Raw genomic sequence first — 16,213 nt, 5'->3', positions numbered from 1 at the left:
TGCGGGTATAAAATCAACTAGTATTGTAAGATTGTTCACTTGAGAATGAACCATGGAGGTTCGAAACGTCGTGCAAATTATACAAATAAGTGTAATACACTCTATGTCGTACCTAGTAGCCAGAACTCACTTCTCAGCCTACTATGCAAGGCCCGATTTGCCTAATAAGCCAAGTTTTCCTGAATTAATATATTTTCTATAATTTTTTTCTTATGAAATGATAAAGCTACCCATTTCATTATGTATGAGGTCAATTTTTTTTTATTGGAGTTAAAATTAACGTAGATATATGACCGAACCTAACCAGCCCTACCTAACCTAACCTAACCTATCTTTATAGGTAAGGTTAGGTTAGGTAGCCAAAAAAAGCTAGGTTAGGTTAGGTTAGGTAGGTTAGGTAGACGAAAAAACATTAATTCATGAAAACTTGGCTTATTAGGCAAATCGGGCCTTGCATAGTAGGCTGAGAAGTGAGTTCTGGCTACTAGGTACGACATATATATATATATATGTCGTACCTAGTAGCCAGAACTCACTTCTCAGCCTACTATTCAAGGCCCGATTTGCCTAATAAGCCAAGTTTTCCTGAATTAATATATTTACTATAATTTTTTTCTTATGAAATGATAAAGCAACCCTTTTCTCTATGTATGAGGTCAATTTTTTTTTATTGGCGTTAAAATTAACGTAGATATATGACCGAACCTAACCAACCCTACCTAACCTAACCTAACCTATATTTATAGGTAAGGTTAGGTTAGGTAGCCAAAAAAAGCTAGGTTAGGTTAGGTTGGTTAGGTAGACGAAAAAACATTAATTCATGAAAACTTGGCTTATTAGGCAAATCGCGCCTTGAATAGTCGGCTGAGAAGTGCGTTCTGGCTATTAGGTACGACATATATATATATATTATATATATATATATGTCGTACCTAGTAGCCAGAACTCACTTCTCAGCCTACTATGCAAGGCCCGATTTGCCTAATAAGCCAAGTTTTCATGAATTAATTGTTTTTCGACAACCTAACCTACCTAACCTAACCTAACCTAACTTTTTTGGCTACCTAACCTAACCTAACCTATAAAGATAGGTTAGGTTAGGTTAGGTAGGGTTGGTTAGGTTCGGTCATATATCTACGTTAATTTTAACTACAATAAAAAAAAATTGACCTCATACATAATGAAATGGGTAGCTTTATCTTTTCATAAGAAAAAAAATTGAGAAAATATATTAATTCAGGAAAACTTGGCTTATTAGGCAAATTTGGCCTTGCATAGTAGGCTGACAAGTGCATTCTGGCTACTAGGTACGACATATATATATATATATATATATATATATATATATATATATATATATATATATATATATATATATATATATATATATATATCGTACCTAGTAGCCAGAACGCAATTTTTGGCCTACTATGCAAGGCCAGATTTGCCTAATAGGCCGATTAATTTTCTTGATTTTCAAAAAATGTTTCCAGTTGGTTTATTTGAAATATTATTATTATATTATATTAAAAATTATATTTGGTGTGAGAACCTATTGATCGGGAGCCGGTCGGCCGAGTGGACAGCACACTGGACTTGTGATCCTGTGGTCCTGGGTTCGATCCCAGGCGCCGGCGAGAAACAATGGGCAAAGTTTCTTTCACCCTATGCCCCTGTTACCAAGCAGTAAAATAGGTACCTGGGTGTTAGTCAGCTGTCACGGGCTGCTTCCTGGGGGTGGAGGCCTGGTCGAGGACCGGGTCGCAGGGACACTAAAGCCCCGAAATCATCTCAAGATAACCTCAAGATAGCCACCCGTTAAGATAGCCACAAGCAATTGAGAAGTCAACGACCTAATGATAGGAGCACCAGGCAATTGGACTCCGGCGTTTGGTCTTGCCTATATCGCACTGAGTATATTCTCACATCTGGCATCCACTCGTGGAGCGAGATTGACCACGAACTTAAGCTCAACTGAAGTCAAAATCTCTCACACTCATTTACTAGACCTCTTCCCTGAAGCCCACATCAAGGGGCTATCTTCAGCGCCATATGCTAGGTTAGCCAACTTATGAACTGTCATTTGAAACCTGTATAAGGAATCATTTAGAACCTTGTAAAAAAGCGATTGAAAGAAGGAGGTGGAGGCCGTGGGAGCAACATGGGAGAGATTGGAATTACCTTTGATCACTGACTAGACATATCAGACGTCGGAGAGTGATGTACCGCCGCGCTAGAGATAAGCACTCTCACAGAAACAAGGACAGTGATATAGTCGTTCGATAAGGCAGAAGTTGCTAATGTTAATGAACTTTTTTTTTTAAATCTTGATTTGTTGTATATATTGTATAAATACAGCATTATATATATATATATATATATATATATATATATATATATATATATATATATATATATATATATATATATATATATATATATATATATATATGTATGTCGTACCTAGTAGCCAGAAAGCACTTCTCAGCCTAGTATGCAAGGCCCGATTTGCCTAATAAGCCAATTTTTAATGAATTAATTGTTTTTCGTCTACCTAAGCTACCTAACCTAACCTAACTTAACTTTTTCGGCTACCTAACCTAACCTAACCTATAAAGATAGGTTAGGTTAGGTAGGGTTGGTTAGGTTCGGTCATATATCTACGTTAATTTTAACTCCAATAAAAAAAAATTCACCTCATACATAATGAAATGGGTAGCTTTATCATTTCATAAGAAAAATAATAGAGAAAATATATTAATTCAGGAAAACTTGGCTTATTAGGCAAATCGGGCCTTGCATAGTAGGCCAAAAAGTGCGTTCTGGCTACTAGGTACGACATATATATATATATATATATATATATATATATATATATATATATATATATATATATATATATATATATATATATATAGACATATGTCGTACCTAGTAGCCAGAACACACTTCTCGGCCTACAATGCAAGGCCCGATTTGCCTAATAAGCCAAGTTTTCATGAATTAATTGTTTTTCGACTACCTAACCTACCTAACCTAACCTAACCTAACTTTTTCGGCTACCTAACCTAACCTAACCTATAATGATAGGTTAGGTTAGGTTAGGTTAGGTTAGGTAGGGTTGGTTAGGTTCAGTCATATATCTACGTTAATTTTAACTCCAATAAAAAAAAAATGACCTCATACATAATTAAATGAGTAGCTTTATCATTTCATAAAAAAAAAAATTAGAGAAAATATATTAATTCAGGAAAACTTGGCTTATTAGGCAAATCGGGCCTTACATAGTAGGCTGAGAAGTGTGTTCTGGCTACTAGGTACGACATATATATATATATATATATATATATATATATATATATATATATATATATATATATATATTTATATATATATATATATATATATATATATATATATATATATATATATATATATATATCGTATCTAGTAGCCAGAACTCACTTCTCAGCCTACTATGCAAGGGCCGATTTGCCTAATAAGCCAAGTTGTACTGAATTAATATATTTTCTCTAATTTTTTTCTTATGAAATGATAAAGCTACCCATTTCATTATGTATGAGGTCAATTTTTTTTTTATTGGAGTTAAAGTTAACGTAGATATATGACCGAACCTAACCAACCCTACCTAACCTAACCTAACCTAACTTTTTCGGCTACCTAACCTAACCTTACCTATAAAGATAGGTTAGGTTAGGTTAGGTAGGGTTGGTTAGGTTCGGTCATATATCTACGTTAATTTTAACTCAATTAAAAAAAATTGACCTCATACATAATGAAATGGGTAGCTTTATCATTTCATAAGAAAAAAAATAGAGAAAATATATTAATTCAGGAAAACTTGGCTTATTAGGCAAATTGGGCCTTGCATAGTAGGCTGAGAAGTGAGTTCTGGCTACTAGGTACGACATATATATATATATATATATATATTTATATATATATATATATATGTCGTACCTAGTAGCCAGAATGCACTTCTGAGCCTACTATGCAAGGCCCAATTTGCCTAATAAGCCAAGTTTTCCTGAAATAATATATTTTCTAAATTTTTTTTCTTATTAAATGATAAAGCTACCCATTTCATTATGTATGAGGTCAATTTTGTTTTATTGAAGTTATAATTAACGTAGATATATGACCGAACCTAACCAACCCTACCTAACCTTACCTAAGCTATCTTTAAACGTTAGGTTAGGTTAGATAGCCGAAAAACGTAGGTTAGGTTAGGTTAGGTAGGTTAGGTAGTCGAAAAACAATTAATTCATGAAAACTTGGCTTATTAGGCAAATCGGGCCTTGCATAGTAGGCAGAGAAGTGCGTTCTGGCTACTAGGTACGACATATATATATATATATATATATATATATATATATATATATATATATATATATATATATATATATATATATATATATATATATATATATATATATATATATATATATATATATATATATATATATATATATATATATATATATATATATATATATATATATATATATATATATATATATATATATATATATATATATATATATATATATATATATATATATATATATATATATATATATATATATATATATATATATATATATATATATATATATATATATATATATATATATATATATATATATATATATATATATATATATATATATATATATATATATATATATATATATATATATATATATATATGGCTTTGAAGTATAGCGTAGTGGATACAGCATGCAACTGCCACCTTGTTGGCCAGTGTTCGAGTCTCCTGGTGGGTTGAGTGTCTAAAAAGTTATAAACTTCAGCTACTGGAATAGGGTAGTCTGTGCATTAAGCATTTGGCACTGAGTTTTCCCATATAACAGGAACCGATGAAAGAGCATCCGAGGTCCCACACTATCTCATCGCCTGGGAGAGGATTGGAATTTCTGGTTGGTTAAATACCCCAGAATTCCTACCTCTCTTATGGCTTTGAAGTATAGCGTAGTGGATACAGCATGCAACTGCCACCTTGTTGGCCAGTGTTCGAGTCTCCTGGTGGGTTGAGTGTCTAAAAAGTTATAAACTTCAGCTACTGGAATAGGGTAGTCTGTGCATTAAGCATTTGGCACTGAGTTTTCCCATATAACAGGAACCGATGAAAGAGCATCCGAGGTCCCACACTATCTCATCGCCTGGGAGAGGATTGGAATTTCTGGTTGGTTAAATACCCCAGAATTCCTACCTCTCTTATGGCTTTGAAGTATAGCGTAGTGGATACAGCATGCAACTGCCACCTTGTTGGCCAGTGTTCGAGTCTCCTGGTGGGTTGAGTGTCTAAAAAGTTATAAACTTCAGCTACTGGAATAGGGTAGTCTGTGCATTAAGCATTTGGCACTGAGTTTTCCCATATAACAGGAACCGATGAAAGAGCATCCGAGGTCCCACACTATCTCATCGCCTGGGAGAGGATTGGAATTTCTGGTTGGTTAAATACCCCAGAATTCCTACCTCTCTTATGGCTTTGAAGTATAGCGTAGTGGATACAGCATGCAACTGCCACCTTGTTGGCCAGTGTTCGAGTCTCCTGGTGGGTTGAGTGTCTAAAAAGTTATAAACTTCAGCTACTGGAATAGGGTAGTCTGTGCATTAAGCATTTGGCACTGAGTTTTCCCATATAACAGGAACCGATGAAAGAGCATCCGAGGTCCCACACTATCTCATCGCCTGGGAGAGGATTGGAATTTCTGGTTGGTTAAATACCCCAGAATTCCTACCTCTCTTATGGCTTTGAAGTATAGCGTAGTGGATACAGCATGCAACTGCCACCTTGTTGGCCAGTGTTCGAGTCTCCTGGTGGGTTGAGTGTCTAAAAAGTTATAAACTTCAGCTACTGGAATAGGGTAGTCTGTGCATTAAGCATTTGGCACTGAGTTTTCCCATATAACAGGAACCGATGAAAGAGCATCCGAGGTCCCACACTATCTCATCGCCTGGGAGAGGATTGGAATTTCTGGTTGGTTAAATACCCCAGAATTCCTACCTCTCTTATGGCTTTGAAGTATAGCGTAGTGGATACAGCATGCAACTGCCACCTTGTTGGCCAGTGTTCGAGTCTCCTGGTGGGTTGAGTGTCTAAAAAGTTATAAACTTCAGCTACTGGAATAGGGTAGTCTGTGCATTAAGCATTTGGCACTGAGTTTTCCCATATAACAGGAACCGATGAAAGAGCATCCGAGGTCCCACACTATCTCATCGCCTGGGAGAGGATTGGAATTTCTGGTTGGTTAAATACCCCAGAATTCCTACCTCTCTTATGGCTTTGAAGTATAGCGTAGTGGATACAGCATGCAACTGCCACCTTGTTGGCCAGTGTTCGAGTCTCCTGGTGGGTTGAGTGTCTAAAAAGTTATAAACTTCAGCTACTGGAATAGGGTAGTCTGTGCATTAAGCATTTGGCACTGAGTTTTCCCATATAACAGGAACCGATGAAAGAGCATCCGAGGTCCCACACTATCTCATCGCCTGGGAGAGGATTGGAATTTCTGGTTGGTTAAATACCCCAGAATTCCTACCTCTCTTATGGCTTTGAAGTATAGCGTAGTGGATACAGCATGCAACTGCCACCTTGTTGGCCAGTGTTCGAGTCTCCTGGTGGGTTGAGTGTCTAAAAAGTTATAAACTTCAGCTACTGGAATAGGGTAGTCTGTGCATTAAGCATTTGGCACTGAGTTTTCCCATATAACAGGAACCGATGAAAGAGCATCCGAGGTCCCACACTATCTCATCGCCTGGGAGAGGATTGGAATTTCTGGTTGGTTAAATACCCCAGAATTCCTACCTCTCTTATGGCTTTGAAGTATAGCGTAGTGGATACAGCATGCAACTGCCACCTTGTTGGCCAGTGTTCGAGTCTCCTGGTGGGTTGAGTGTCTAAAAAGTTATAAACTTCAGCTACTGGAATAGGGTAGTCTGTGCATTAAGCATTTGGCACTGAGTTTTCCCATATAACAGGAACCGATGAAAGAGCATCCGAGGTCCCACACTATCTCATCGCCTGGGAGAGGATTGGAATTTCTGGTTGGTTAAATACCCCAGAATTCCTACCTCTCTTATGGCTTTGAAGTATAGCGTAGTGGATACAGCATGCAACTGCCACCTTGTTGGCCAGTGTTCGAGTCTCCTGGTGGGTTGAGTGTCTAAAAAGTTATAAACTTCAGCTACTGGAATAGGGTAGTCTGTGCATTAAGCATTTGGCACTGAGTTTTCCCATATAACAGGAACCGATGAAAGAGCATCCGAGGTCCCACACTATCTCATCGCCTGGGAGAGGATTGGAATTTCTGGTTGGTTAAATACCCCAGAATTCCTACCTCTCTTATGGCTTTGAAGTATAGCGTAGTGGATACAGCATGCAACTGCCACCTTGTTGGCCAGTGTTCGAGTCTCCTGGTGGGTTGAGTGTCTAAAAAGTTATAAACTTCAGCTACTGGAATAGGGTAGTCTGTGCATTAAGCATTTGGCACTGAGTTTTCCCATATAACAGGAACCGATGAAAGAGCATCCGAGGTCCCACACTATCTCATCGCCTGGGAGAGGATTGGAATTTCTGGTTGGTTAAATACCCCAGAATTCCTACCTCTCTTATGGCTTTGAAGTATAGCGTAGTGGATACAGCATGCAACTGCCACCTTGTTGGCCAGTGTTCGAGTCTCCTGGTGGGTTGAGTGTCTAAAAAGTTATAAACTTCAGCTACTGGAATAGGGTAGTCTGTGCATATATATATATATATATATATATGTTGTACCTAATAGCCAGAACGCACTTCTCAGCCTACTATTCAAGGCCCGATTTGCCTAATAAGCCAAGTTTTCATGAATTAATGTTTTTTCGTCTACCTAACCTACCTAACCTAACCTAACCTAGCTTTTTTTGGCTACCTAACCTAACCTTACCTATAAATATAGGTTAGGTTAGGTTAGGTAGGGTTGGTTAGGTTCGGTCATATATCTACGTTAATTTTAACTCCAATAAAAAAAAATTGACCTCATACATAGAGAAAAGGGTTGCTTTATCATTTCATAAGAAAAAAATTATAGTAAATATATTAATTCAGGAAAACTTGGCTTATTAGGCAAATCGGGCCCTGAATAGTAGGCTGAGAAGTGAGTTCTGGCTACTAGGTACGACATATATATATATATATATATATATATATATATATATATATATATATATATATATATATATATATATATATCATGCCTTGAGATGCCAACATGTGATGGTATCCATAGGAATTTAATTTCAAATCTGTTTTCTTTAGCAGCTAAAACATTCATTCGAATATCACTGACTATTTTCTGGGTGTCACTACTATGTGCGTTCAATGCCAGGAGTGCACTCTGCGAGTCACAGTATATAAGTCCACTGCCTTTGTCTTTTAAAAATTCAGTGGCAAGGTATATGCCTGCAAGTTCGGTTTGAGTTGTACTTGCCCAGTCATTGACGCGCTTCATTGCTGTATGTACGAGAGAAGATTGTTCAAATATATTACATGCACATCCGGTACATCGTCCACCTTCTTCTACAGAGCCGTCGAAATAGCACTGATACATATCGTTACCCATACTCTGTGTACTTTCAGTGATGCTTTTTAGTGTTAACCGTTTTAATAATGTAGAGTGCACACTATCTTTCTTGAGCGCATTTACAAAATCAACTGATAGATCCCAGTTATCCCATGGAGTAATTGGTTGATTAATCATTAATTGAGTTGGGTACATGTTTAATATTTTGATGGAGTTGGCTACCTTGTAGAACCAAAATACATAATCAGATTTCGTTCTTCTTCTATAGACCTCAGGTGAGTGCAGCATATTAGAAAGTTTAGCTTGAAACTTCATGTGTTGTTTAGATCTACTCAATGCCTTCACGCCGAAAACTGTGCTAATAGACAAAATTCACTCATGGTAGGTAATTTTAACTCTGCTCTCATATTAACTATTTTCGTGGACTTTGTAGCCCCAAGGATGAGACGCATAGCTTCATTTTGCAAGGTTTCAAGAGATGTGTGATGTAGAGCATTGTAGTCAATCACAGAGCGTATAAGTGATACATAAAACATTCTAGCAAGTCTCACGTTGATTCCATGATTGACACCAACTTGACTGCTGTAAAGGGTTCTCCGTCGGCTTCGGGCTGTTTTTAATAAGGAGTTCGGTAATCTTCTTTGTTTTATAGAATATGATCAGGTCTATGTTTTGGTTAGGAATAGTGCTTTTTACTCCTTTACGGATTATTTCCTTCATTATTCTTACTTCTTTTTTATGTTCACTGCGCTTAGTTGATATGCAATATAATTTTATTGGAGGTGTTGTGGTTTCTGTTCTAGGTTCAGGATTATACCATCTGTCCAGGCGTCTTCTTATAGCGTTGTTTATTTCCGTGTTGCTATATCCGTTGTTCACCAATACCTGAGTTACTCTTTCAAACTCTCTACTCACATTGCTCCATTCAGAGCAGTGTGTAAGCGCTCGACGAATATAAGCATTGAAAACACTGGTTTTGTATCTTTGGGGGCACTCACTCTTACCGTTCAGGCATAATCCTATGTTGGTAGGGTTTGTATATACGCTGGTGCTTAAAGAGGTTCCTGTTTTTGTTATTAGTACATCCAAGAAAGGCAGACTGTTATTTTCACTATTTTCATGTGTAAATCGGAGTACTGACTCTCGCTCTAGATGGCTTTTTAGATCAATTAGTTCATCTGAGTCTTTGACTATGACGAATATGTCATCTACATAACGGCAGTATACAGTTGGTTTTTGTCTGCTACTGAAGACTCTATCTTCGATGGTTCCCATGAAGGGAATTCTCAGGGGGAAAGCGCCAAGCCATTACGACTATATAGCACTGTGTAGGGTTCAGGATAGGATTTGGGATGGGACGGGGGGAAAGGAAAGGTGTCCAACCATTTGGACGGTCGGGGATTGAACGCCGACCTGCATGAAGCGAGACCGTCGCTCTACCGTCCAGCCCAAGTGGTTTGGAAATGACCGCTTGAGAACCATCCAAGTGCTGATAATTGAACAAAAAAAAGTTGGATGTTGGACCTTAGAATGTTTTTGTTATTTTTGTTATGGTGATGACGCTTCAACTTAATATTGCGGCTCATTATCAGTTACACAAGTTTATCAGTGATTGTGTGACCAGTCGGATGAGGTCCGTCTTCAGTGCTGTTATCGGTGTATCTCAGTGTGTGGCGGCGTTCACCAGGGTCCTCACCACTCCTGCAGGATGGACAGGTGGCGGACGGTGGCGGCCACGGTGGCGCTGGTCAGCGGCGTGGTGGTGGCGGCGACACAAGACCCAACGTGGCCACCGTCTGAGGTCTTCATGCTGGGGGCGGAGGAGTGGCTGGGCAGCCCTGCGACGCGGGCGGCCGACGGCCTCCCTAGACTCCTGCTGAGTGGCGCTCCCTATGACGAGTCCTCGTGAGTCACAGTCTTTGTGGTGTCGTGGGGAGTATAGGGTGTCATCTTGGGTGTAGTGGGGAGTATAGGGTGTCATCTGGGGTGGCGCGGGGGAGTAGGGTGTTATCTGGGGGTGTTGTGGGGAGTAGGGTGTGATCTGGGGTGTTGTGGGGAGTAGGGTGTCATCTGGGGTGTTGGGAGTAGGGTGTCATCTGGGGGTGTCATGGGGAATCTGGGGTGTCGTGGGGAGTAGGGTGTCATCTGGGGTGTTGGGAGTAGGGTGTCTTCTGGGGTGTCGTGGGGAGTCTAGGGTGTCATCTGGGGTGTCGTGGGGAGTCTAGGGTGTCATCTGAGGTGTCGGGGGGAGTATAGGGAGTCATCTGAGGTGTTGTGGGGAGTCTAGGGTGTCATATGGGATGTCGTGGGGAGTAGGGTGTGACTTCAGTATTGTCATGCAATATTGTGTGACATCAGGGATGTTATGGTAATAGGGTGTGACATCAGAGTTTTTCTGACATCAAGCTAGGTAAACAAAGGCATTAGGTGAAAGAAAATGTACTTAACCATTTCTGTCCCGCCCGGGATTCGAACCCTGAATTCTCGATTGTGCGTCGAGAACAAACCCGACTCTACAACCGGATTACTGTTGTGATATCTTTATATTATTGTAAATATTATTGTTATATCTTTGCTGTGATATCTTTATTTATATTTTTCGCTCTACCACCTCTTGTTTATATTAAATATATACTTCTTGACATATTAAATATATCATAAAACCAAAATACCAAATATATCCGTGACAATCACTTGATTGTCACGGATTTATTTGGTATTTTGAGATACCAAATATATCCGTGACAATCACTTGATTGTCACGGATTTATTTGGTATTTTGAGATACCAAATAAAGTATCTCAAAAGAATAAAGAGATTGTCATGTTTTGACATTGAAGGAGCACTTAAGTATCACACTGTTATCAAACACAAGACTGGAACTCAAGCGCAATTAATTGGAACATTTCTTGTGCCAGTTCTTGTTATCTCGGAATTGGATGATTTTTCTGTCGATAAAATGTTTTATAGCGGAAGTGAAAGATATCATGTTTTCATCTACTGTCATACAAATTTGTTTCTAATTAAAATTTACATTTTAAGAATTTTAGTCGAATTTAAAGACAATTTTTAAGAATTTTTAAGAAAAATTTAAGTCGAACGCGTCCTTTTCCCCAATTTAATAGCCCAACCATTTGGAGTGGAAGGTAGAATGACAGTCTCGCTTCATGCAGGTCGGCGTTCAATCCCCGATCATCCAAGTGGTTGGGGCACCATTCCTTCCCCCCGCCCCAGCCCAAATCCTTACCCTGACCCCTTTCTAGTGTTATATAGCTGTAATGGCTTGGCGCTTTCCCCTGATAATTTATTGTAATTTACTGTAAACTGTGGTCATCTAGGAAAGTAGACAAGAGTTCAGTCTATCTTTTATAATTGTGTAATACTGCTTGTTAGAGTCGAACGACGTCCCAGAGACGAACAAATAATGTTCGTCTCTGGGTATGAAGGGTATGGAAAGGTGGTGAAGGGTATGGGAAGGTGGTGAAGGGTATGGGAAGGTGGTGAAGCGTTTTGAAGGTTATCTTGAGGTTATCTTGAGATGATTTCGGGGCTTTTAGTGTCTCCGCGGCCCGGTCCTCGACCAGGCCTCCACCCCCAGGAAGCAGCCCGTGACAGCTGACTAACACCCAGGTTCTTGGGGAAATATGGTTATATAATATTTCATAATTTCGCGAAAATATATTTAGGATGTTTATCGATAATGTATTTGTTTAACACGTTGTAAAATATGGACTAATGAAAGAATTCACAGCATTGCTTTGTAAGGGAAGATAATATCAGGGGAAAGCGCCAAGCTATTAAGACTATATAGCACTGGGGAGGGGTCGTGATAAGGATTTGGGATGGGACGGCGGAAAGGAATGGTGCCCAACCACTTGGATGGTCGGGGATTGAACGCCGACCTGCATGACGAAGGGTGAAGGGTATGGGAAGGTGGTGAAAGGTATGGGAAGGTGGTGAAGGGTAGGGGAAGGTAGTGAAGAGTATGGGAAGGTGGTGAAGGGTAGGGAAGGTGGTGAAGGGTAGGGAAGATGGTGAAGGGTAGGGAAGGTGGTGAAAGGTAGGGAAGGTGGTGAAGGGTAGGTGGTGAAGGGTATGGAATATGGTGAAGGGTAGGAAAGGTGGTGAAAGGTAGGGAAGGTGGTGAAAGGTAGGGTAGGTGGTGAAGGGTATGGAGGGTGGCGAAGGGTAGGGAAGGTGGTGAAGGGTATGGAGGGTGGCGAAGGGTATGGGAAGGTGGTGAAGGGTATGGAGGGTGGTGAAGGGTATGGGAAGGTGGTGAAGGGTATGGGAAGGTGGTGAAGGGTATGGGAAGGTGGTGAAGGGTATGGGAAGGTGGTGAAGGGTATGGAGGGTGGTGAAGGGTATGGGAAGGTGGTGAAGGGTATGGGAAGGTGGTGAAGGGTATGGGAAGGTGGTGAAGGGTTTTGAAGGTTATCTTGAGGTTATCTTGAGATGATTTCGGGGCTTTTAGTGTCTCCGCGGCACGGTCCTCGACCAGGCCTCCACCCCCAGGAAGCAGCCCGTGACAGCTGACTAACACCCAGGTACCTATTTTACTGCTAGGTAACAGGGGCATAGGGTGAAAGAAACTCTGCCCATTGTTTCTCGCCGGCGCCTGGGATCGAACCCAGGACCACAGGATCACAAGTCCCGCGTGCTGTCCGCTCGGCCGACCGGCTCCCTAACCGACCGAGGGTCGGTCGGCCGGCCGACCCTCCCTCCCACTTCGGTAGGTGGTGAAGGGTTTTGAAGGTGGTGAAAGGTATGGAAGGTAGTGAAGGGTAGGGAAGGTGGAGAAGAGTAGGGAAGGTGCTCAAGGGTTGGGAAGGTGGTGAAGGGGTAGGGAAGATGGTGAAGGGGTAGGGAAGGTGGTGAAGGGGTAGGGAAGGTGGTGAAGGGGTAGGGAAGGTGGTGAAGGGTAGGGAAGGTGGTGAAGGGTAGGTAAGGTGGTGAAGGGTATGGAAGGTGGTGGAGGGTAGGAAAGTCGGTGATTGGAAAGGAAGGTGGTGAAGGGAAGGTGTTGAAGGGTAGGAAAGGTGGTGAAGGGTAGGAAAAGGTGGTGAAGGGTAGGGAAAGGTGGTGAAGGATAGAAAAGAGAAGGTGGTGAAGGGAAGGGTAGGGAAGGTGGTGAAGGGAAGGGTAGGGAAGGTGGTGAAGGGTAGGGAAGGTGGTGAAGGGAAGGGAAGGGAAGGGAAGGTGGTGAAGGGTATGGAACGTGGTATACCAGTCACTCACAGAGCACAACCACTCACACAAGCTCTGTGTTTTGCAGGAATCTCTCCACAAAATGAAATATTATTCTTCCAACTTTTTACATTGCTTTGTTTCCAGTATTCGGGGACAGGAAGACTGGTAATTGTCTCCAGGTCCCATAGGCCAATGACTGACCTTCCCAAGAAGGCATCCCACAACAGTTACCTATCTCTTAACGCAAATATGTGATCCACTCGAGGTATTCTATAACAAAACTCACATTGTGCGTCACTGAATTCCAGTTAGGTTCTGGCTACTCTGTTGTGCACTCTGGACACTGTACTCTGTAGGCTTATGTCTCTAGTTCATGCACTCAAAACGTTCATTTGAAAATAAAAGTGCAATCGCAATTATTTTTGTAATCATGAAGCTCAGTCCCTCTTTTCCAGACTACCAGAGAGCCTTTCCTCACACCCGTCCCATTCTCCTCCTGCTCTCTAGTGACTCCCCTCACCCCTTCCAGCTGCTCTAGTGACCCCCTCACCCCTTCCAGCTGCTCTAGTGACTCCCCTCACCCCTTCCAGCTGCTGTAGTGACTCCTATAGTGACCCCCCTCACCCCTTCCAGCTGCTCTAGTGACTCCCCTCACCCCTTCCCGCTGCTCTAGTGACCATCTCACCCCTTCCAGCTGCTCTAGTGACCCCCTCACCCCTTCCAGCTGCTCTAGTGACTCCCCTCACCCCTTCCAGCTGCTCTAGTGACCATCTCACCCCTTCCAGCTGTTCTAGTGACTCCCCTCACCCCTTCCAGCTGCTCTAGTGACTCCCTCTCACCCCTTCCAGCTGCTCTAGTGACTCCCCTCACCCCTTCCAGCTGCTCTAGTGACTCCCCTCACCCCTTCCAGCTGCTCTAGTGACTCCCCTCACCCCTTCCAGCTGCTCTAGTGACTCCCCTCACCCCTTCCAGCTGCTCTAGTGACCATCTCACCCCTTCCAGCTGCTCTAGTGACTCCCCTCACCCCTTCCAGCTGCTCTAGTGACTCCCCTCACCCCTTCCAGCTGCTCTAGTGACTCCCCTCACCCCTTCCAGCTGCTCTAGTGACTCCCCTCACCCCTTCCAGCTGCTCTAGTGACTCCCCTCACAGCGGCAAAACAAATCATGGCACGTTGACTTTGTTTTCGTCAATGGTGCCCATTAGACTTTAGTCAATGGAGCCCCTTAGACTTTCAAAGTCTTCTCGCCAAGAAAATTCTTCTGCAGACGCAAATAATTATTATTTCCACTACAAGAGAGAGAAAAGTCACCTATTTTATGTTTTGCAGATAAGCTTTGAGTGTATTGTATAGAGTATATTATTATTATTATTATTATTATTATTATTATTATTATTATTATTATTATTATTATTATTATTATTATTATTATTATTATTATTATTATTATTATTATTATTATTATGATGGGTCAGGGTGTTGGAGGCGTGGACGTGGGCGTACCTGCCCTCCACGGACCCCGAGGTGGTGAAGAACGAGGCGTGTCGTAACGACGTCAAGGCGGTCATTAAGGCTATCAGGAACCCGCTGGTGTACGCCGAGGTCCTCCTCAAGGGTCACCTCTGGCCCGTCATCTGTAAGTTGTGACCAGTTGTTGGGGCAGTTGTGTTGTTGGGTCACTACTGCCCCGCTCTCTTGTGATCATGGTGAGAGTTGTGGTGACCGCGGTCACTATTGTCGACATCATGGTGAGAGTTGTGGTGTTGGCTCACTATTGTGGTCATCATGGTGAGAGTTGTGGTGACCGCGGTCACTACTAATATTGGTGTACTGCAGTAAGCACTTTAAGATACAGTAAACAGTGTACCGCCAACATTTGTGGGACATACAGTCTGGGAGCTGATCCTGGTGCCATAATCTCTTCAACTAAGCTCATCCTAACCTACATTTACTGCTGGCTATAAAGGGAATTATTTTAAATATCTATCTCCGCGTCTAGAGTCTAGAGTCTAGAGAACTGTACACTTTAGTAACTTAAAGATGTTGCCTCTACCCTCTACTGACCCCCAATATGAGTACAACACTGAGCACTCAGCAACGTTTTGCAGTTTCTTTTTGGCGGTAAACTACTCAGTACTACAACTCACAAGGAAGCTCTGTTCTCTCTCTGTTTCTTACCCAACCACTTGGACTGGACGGTAGAGCGACAGTTTCGCTTTATGCACGTCGGTGTTCAAGCCGCAACCGTCCAAGTGGTTGGGCACCATTCCTCCCCGTCCCATCCCAAATCCTTATCCTGATCCCTTCCAAGTGCCATATAGTCGTAATGGCTTGAACGCTTTCCCCTCATGGTTCATTCATTCTCTGTTTCCTGATACTTACACAGCTTTGACAAAAGTAAACACACCGAACTTTTTAGAGAAT

At 41.4% G+C, this 16,213-nt stretch overlaps 1 protein-coding gene across 1 annotated transcript in view; it reads left to right on the top strand.

Annotated features, from left to right (window-relative positions):
- Positions 1-10,223: 10,223 nt before the first annotated feature.
- The window catches only part of LOC138349807 (nose resistant to fluoxetine protein 6-like), a 43,673-nt gene continuing 37,683 nt past the window's right edge, over positions 10,224-16,213 (top strand). The window contains exons 1-2 of the mRNA XM_069313880.1: positions 10,224-10,505; positions 15,265-15,425. Coding sequence (XP_069169981.1) covers positions 10,309-10,505; positions 15,265-15,425 — 358 coding nt within the window. The 5' untranslated portion in view covers positions 10,224-10,308. The remainder of the gene's footprint in view (positions 10,506-15,264; positions 15,426-16,213) is intronic.

The sequence above is a fragment of the Procambarus clarkii genome, chromosome 7, assembly GCF_040958095.1.
Source record: "Procambarus clarkii isolate CNS0578487 chromosome 7, FALCON_Pclarkii_2.0, whole genome shotgun sequence".
NCBI lineage: Eukaryota > Metazoa > Arthropoda > Malacostraca > Decapoda > Cambaridae > Procambarus > Procambarus clarkii.
This window is presented reverse-complemented; position numbering and strand designations above follow the sequence as displayed.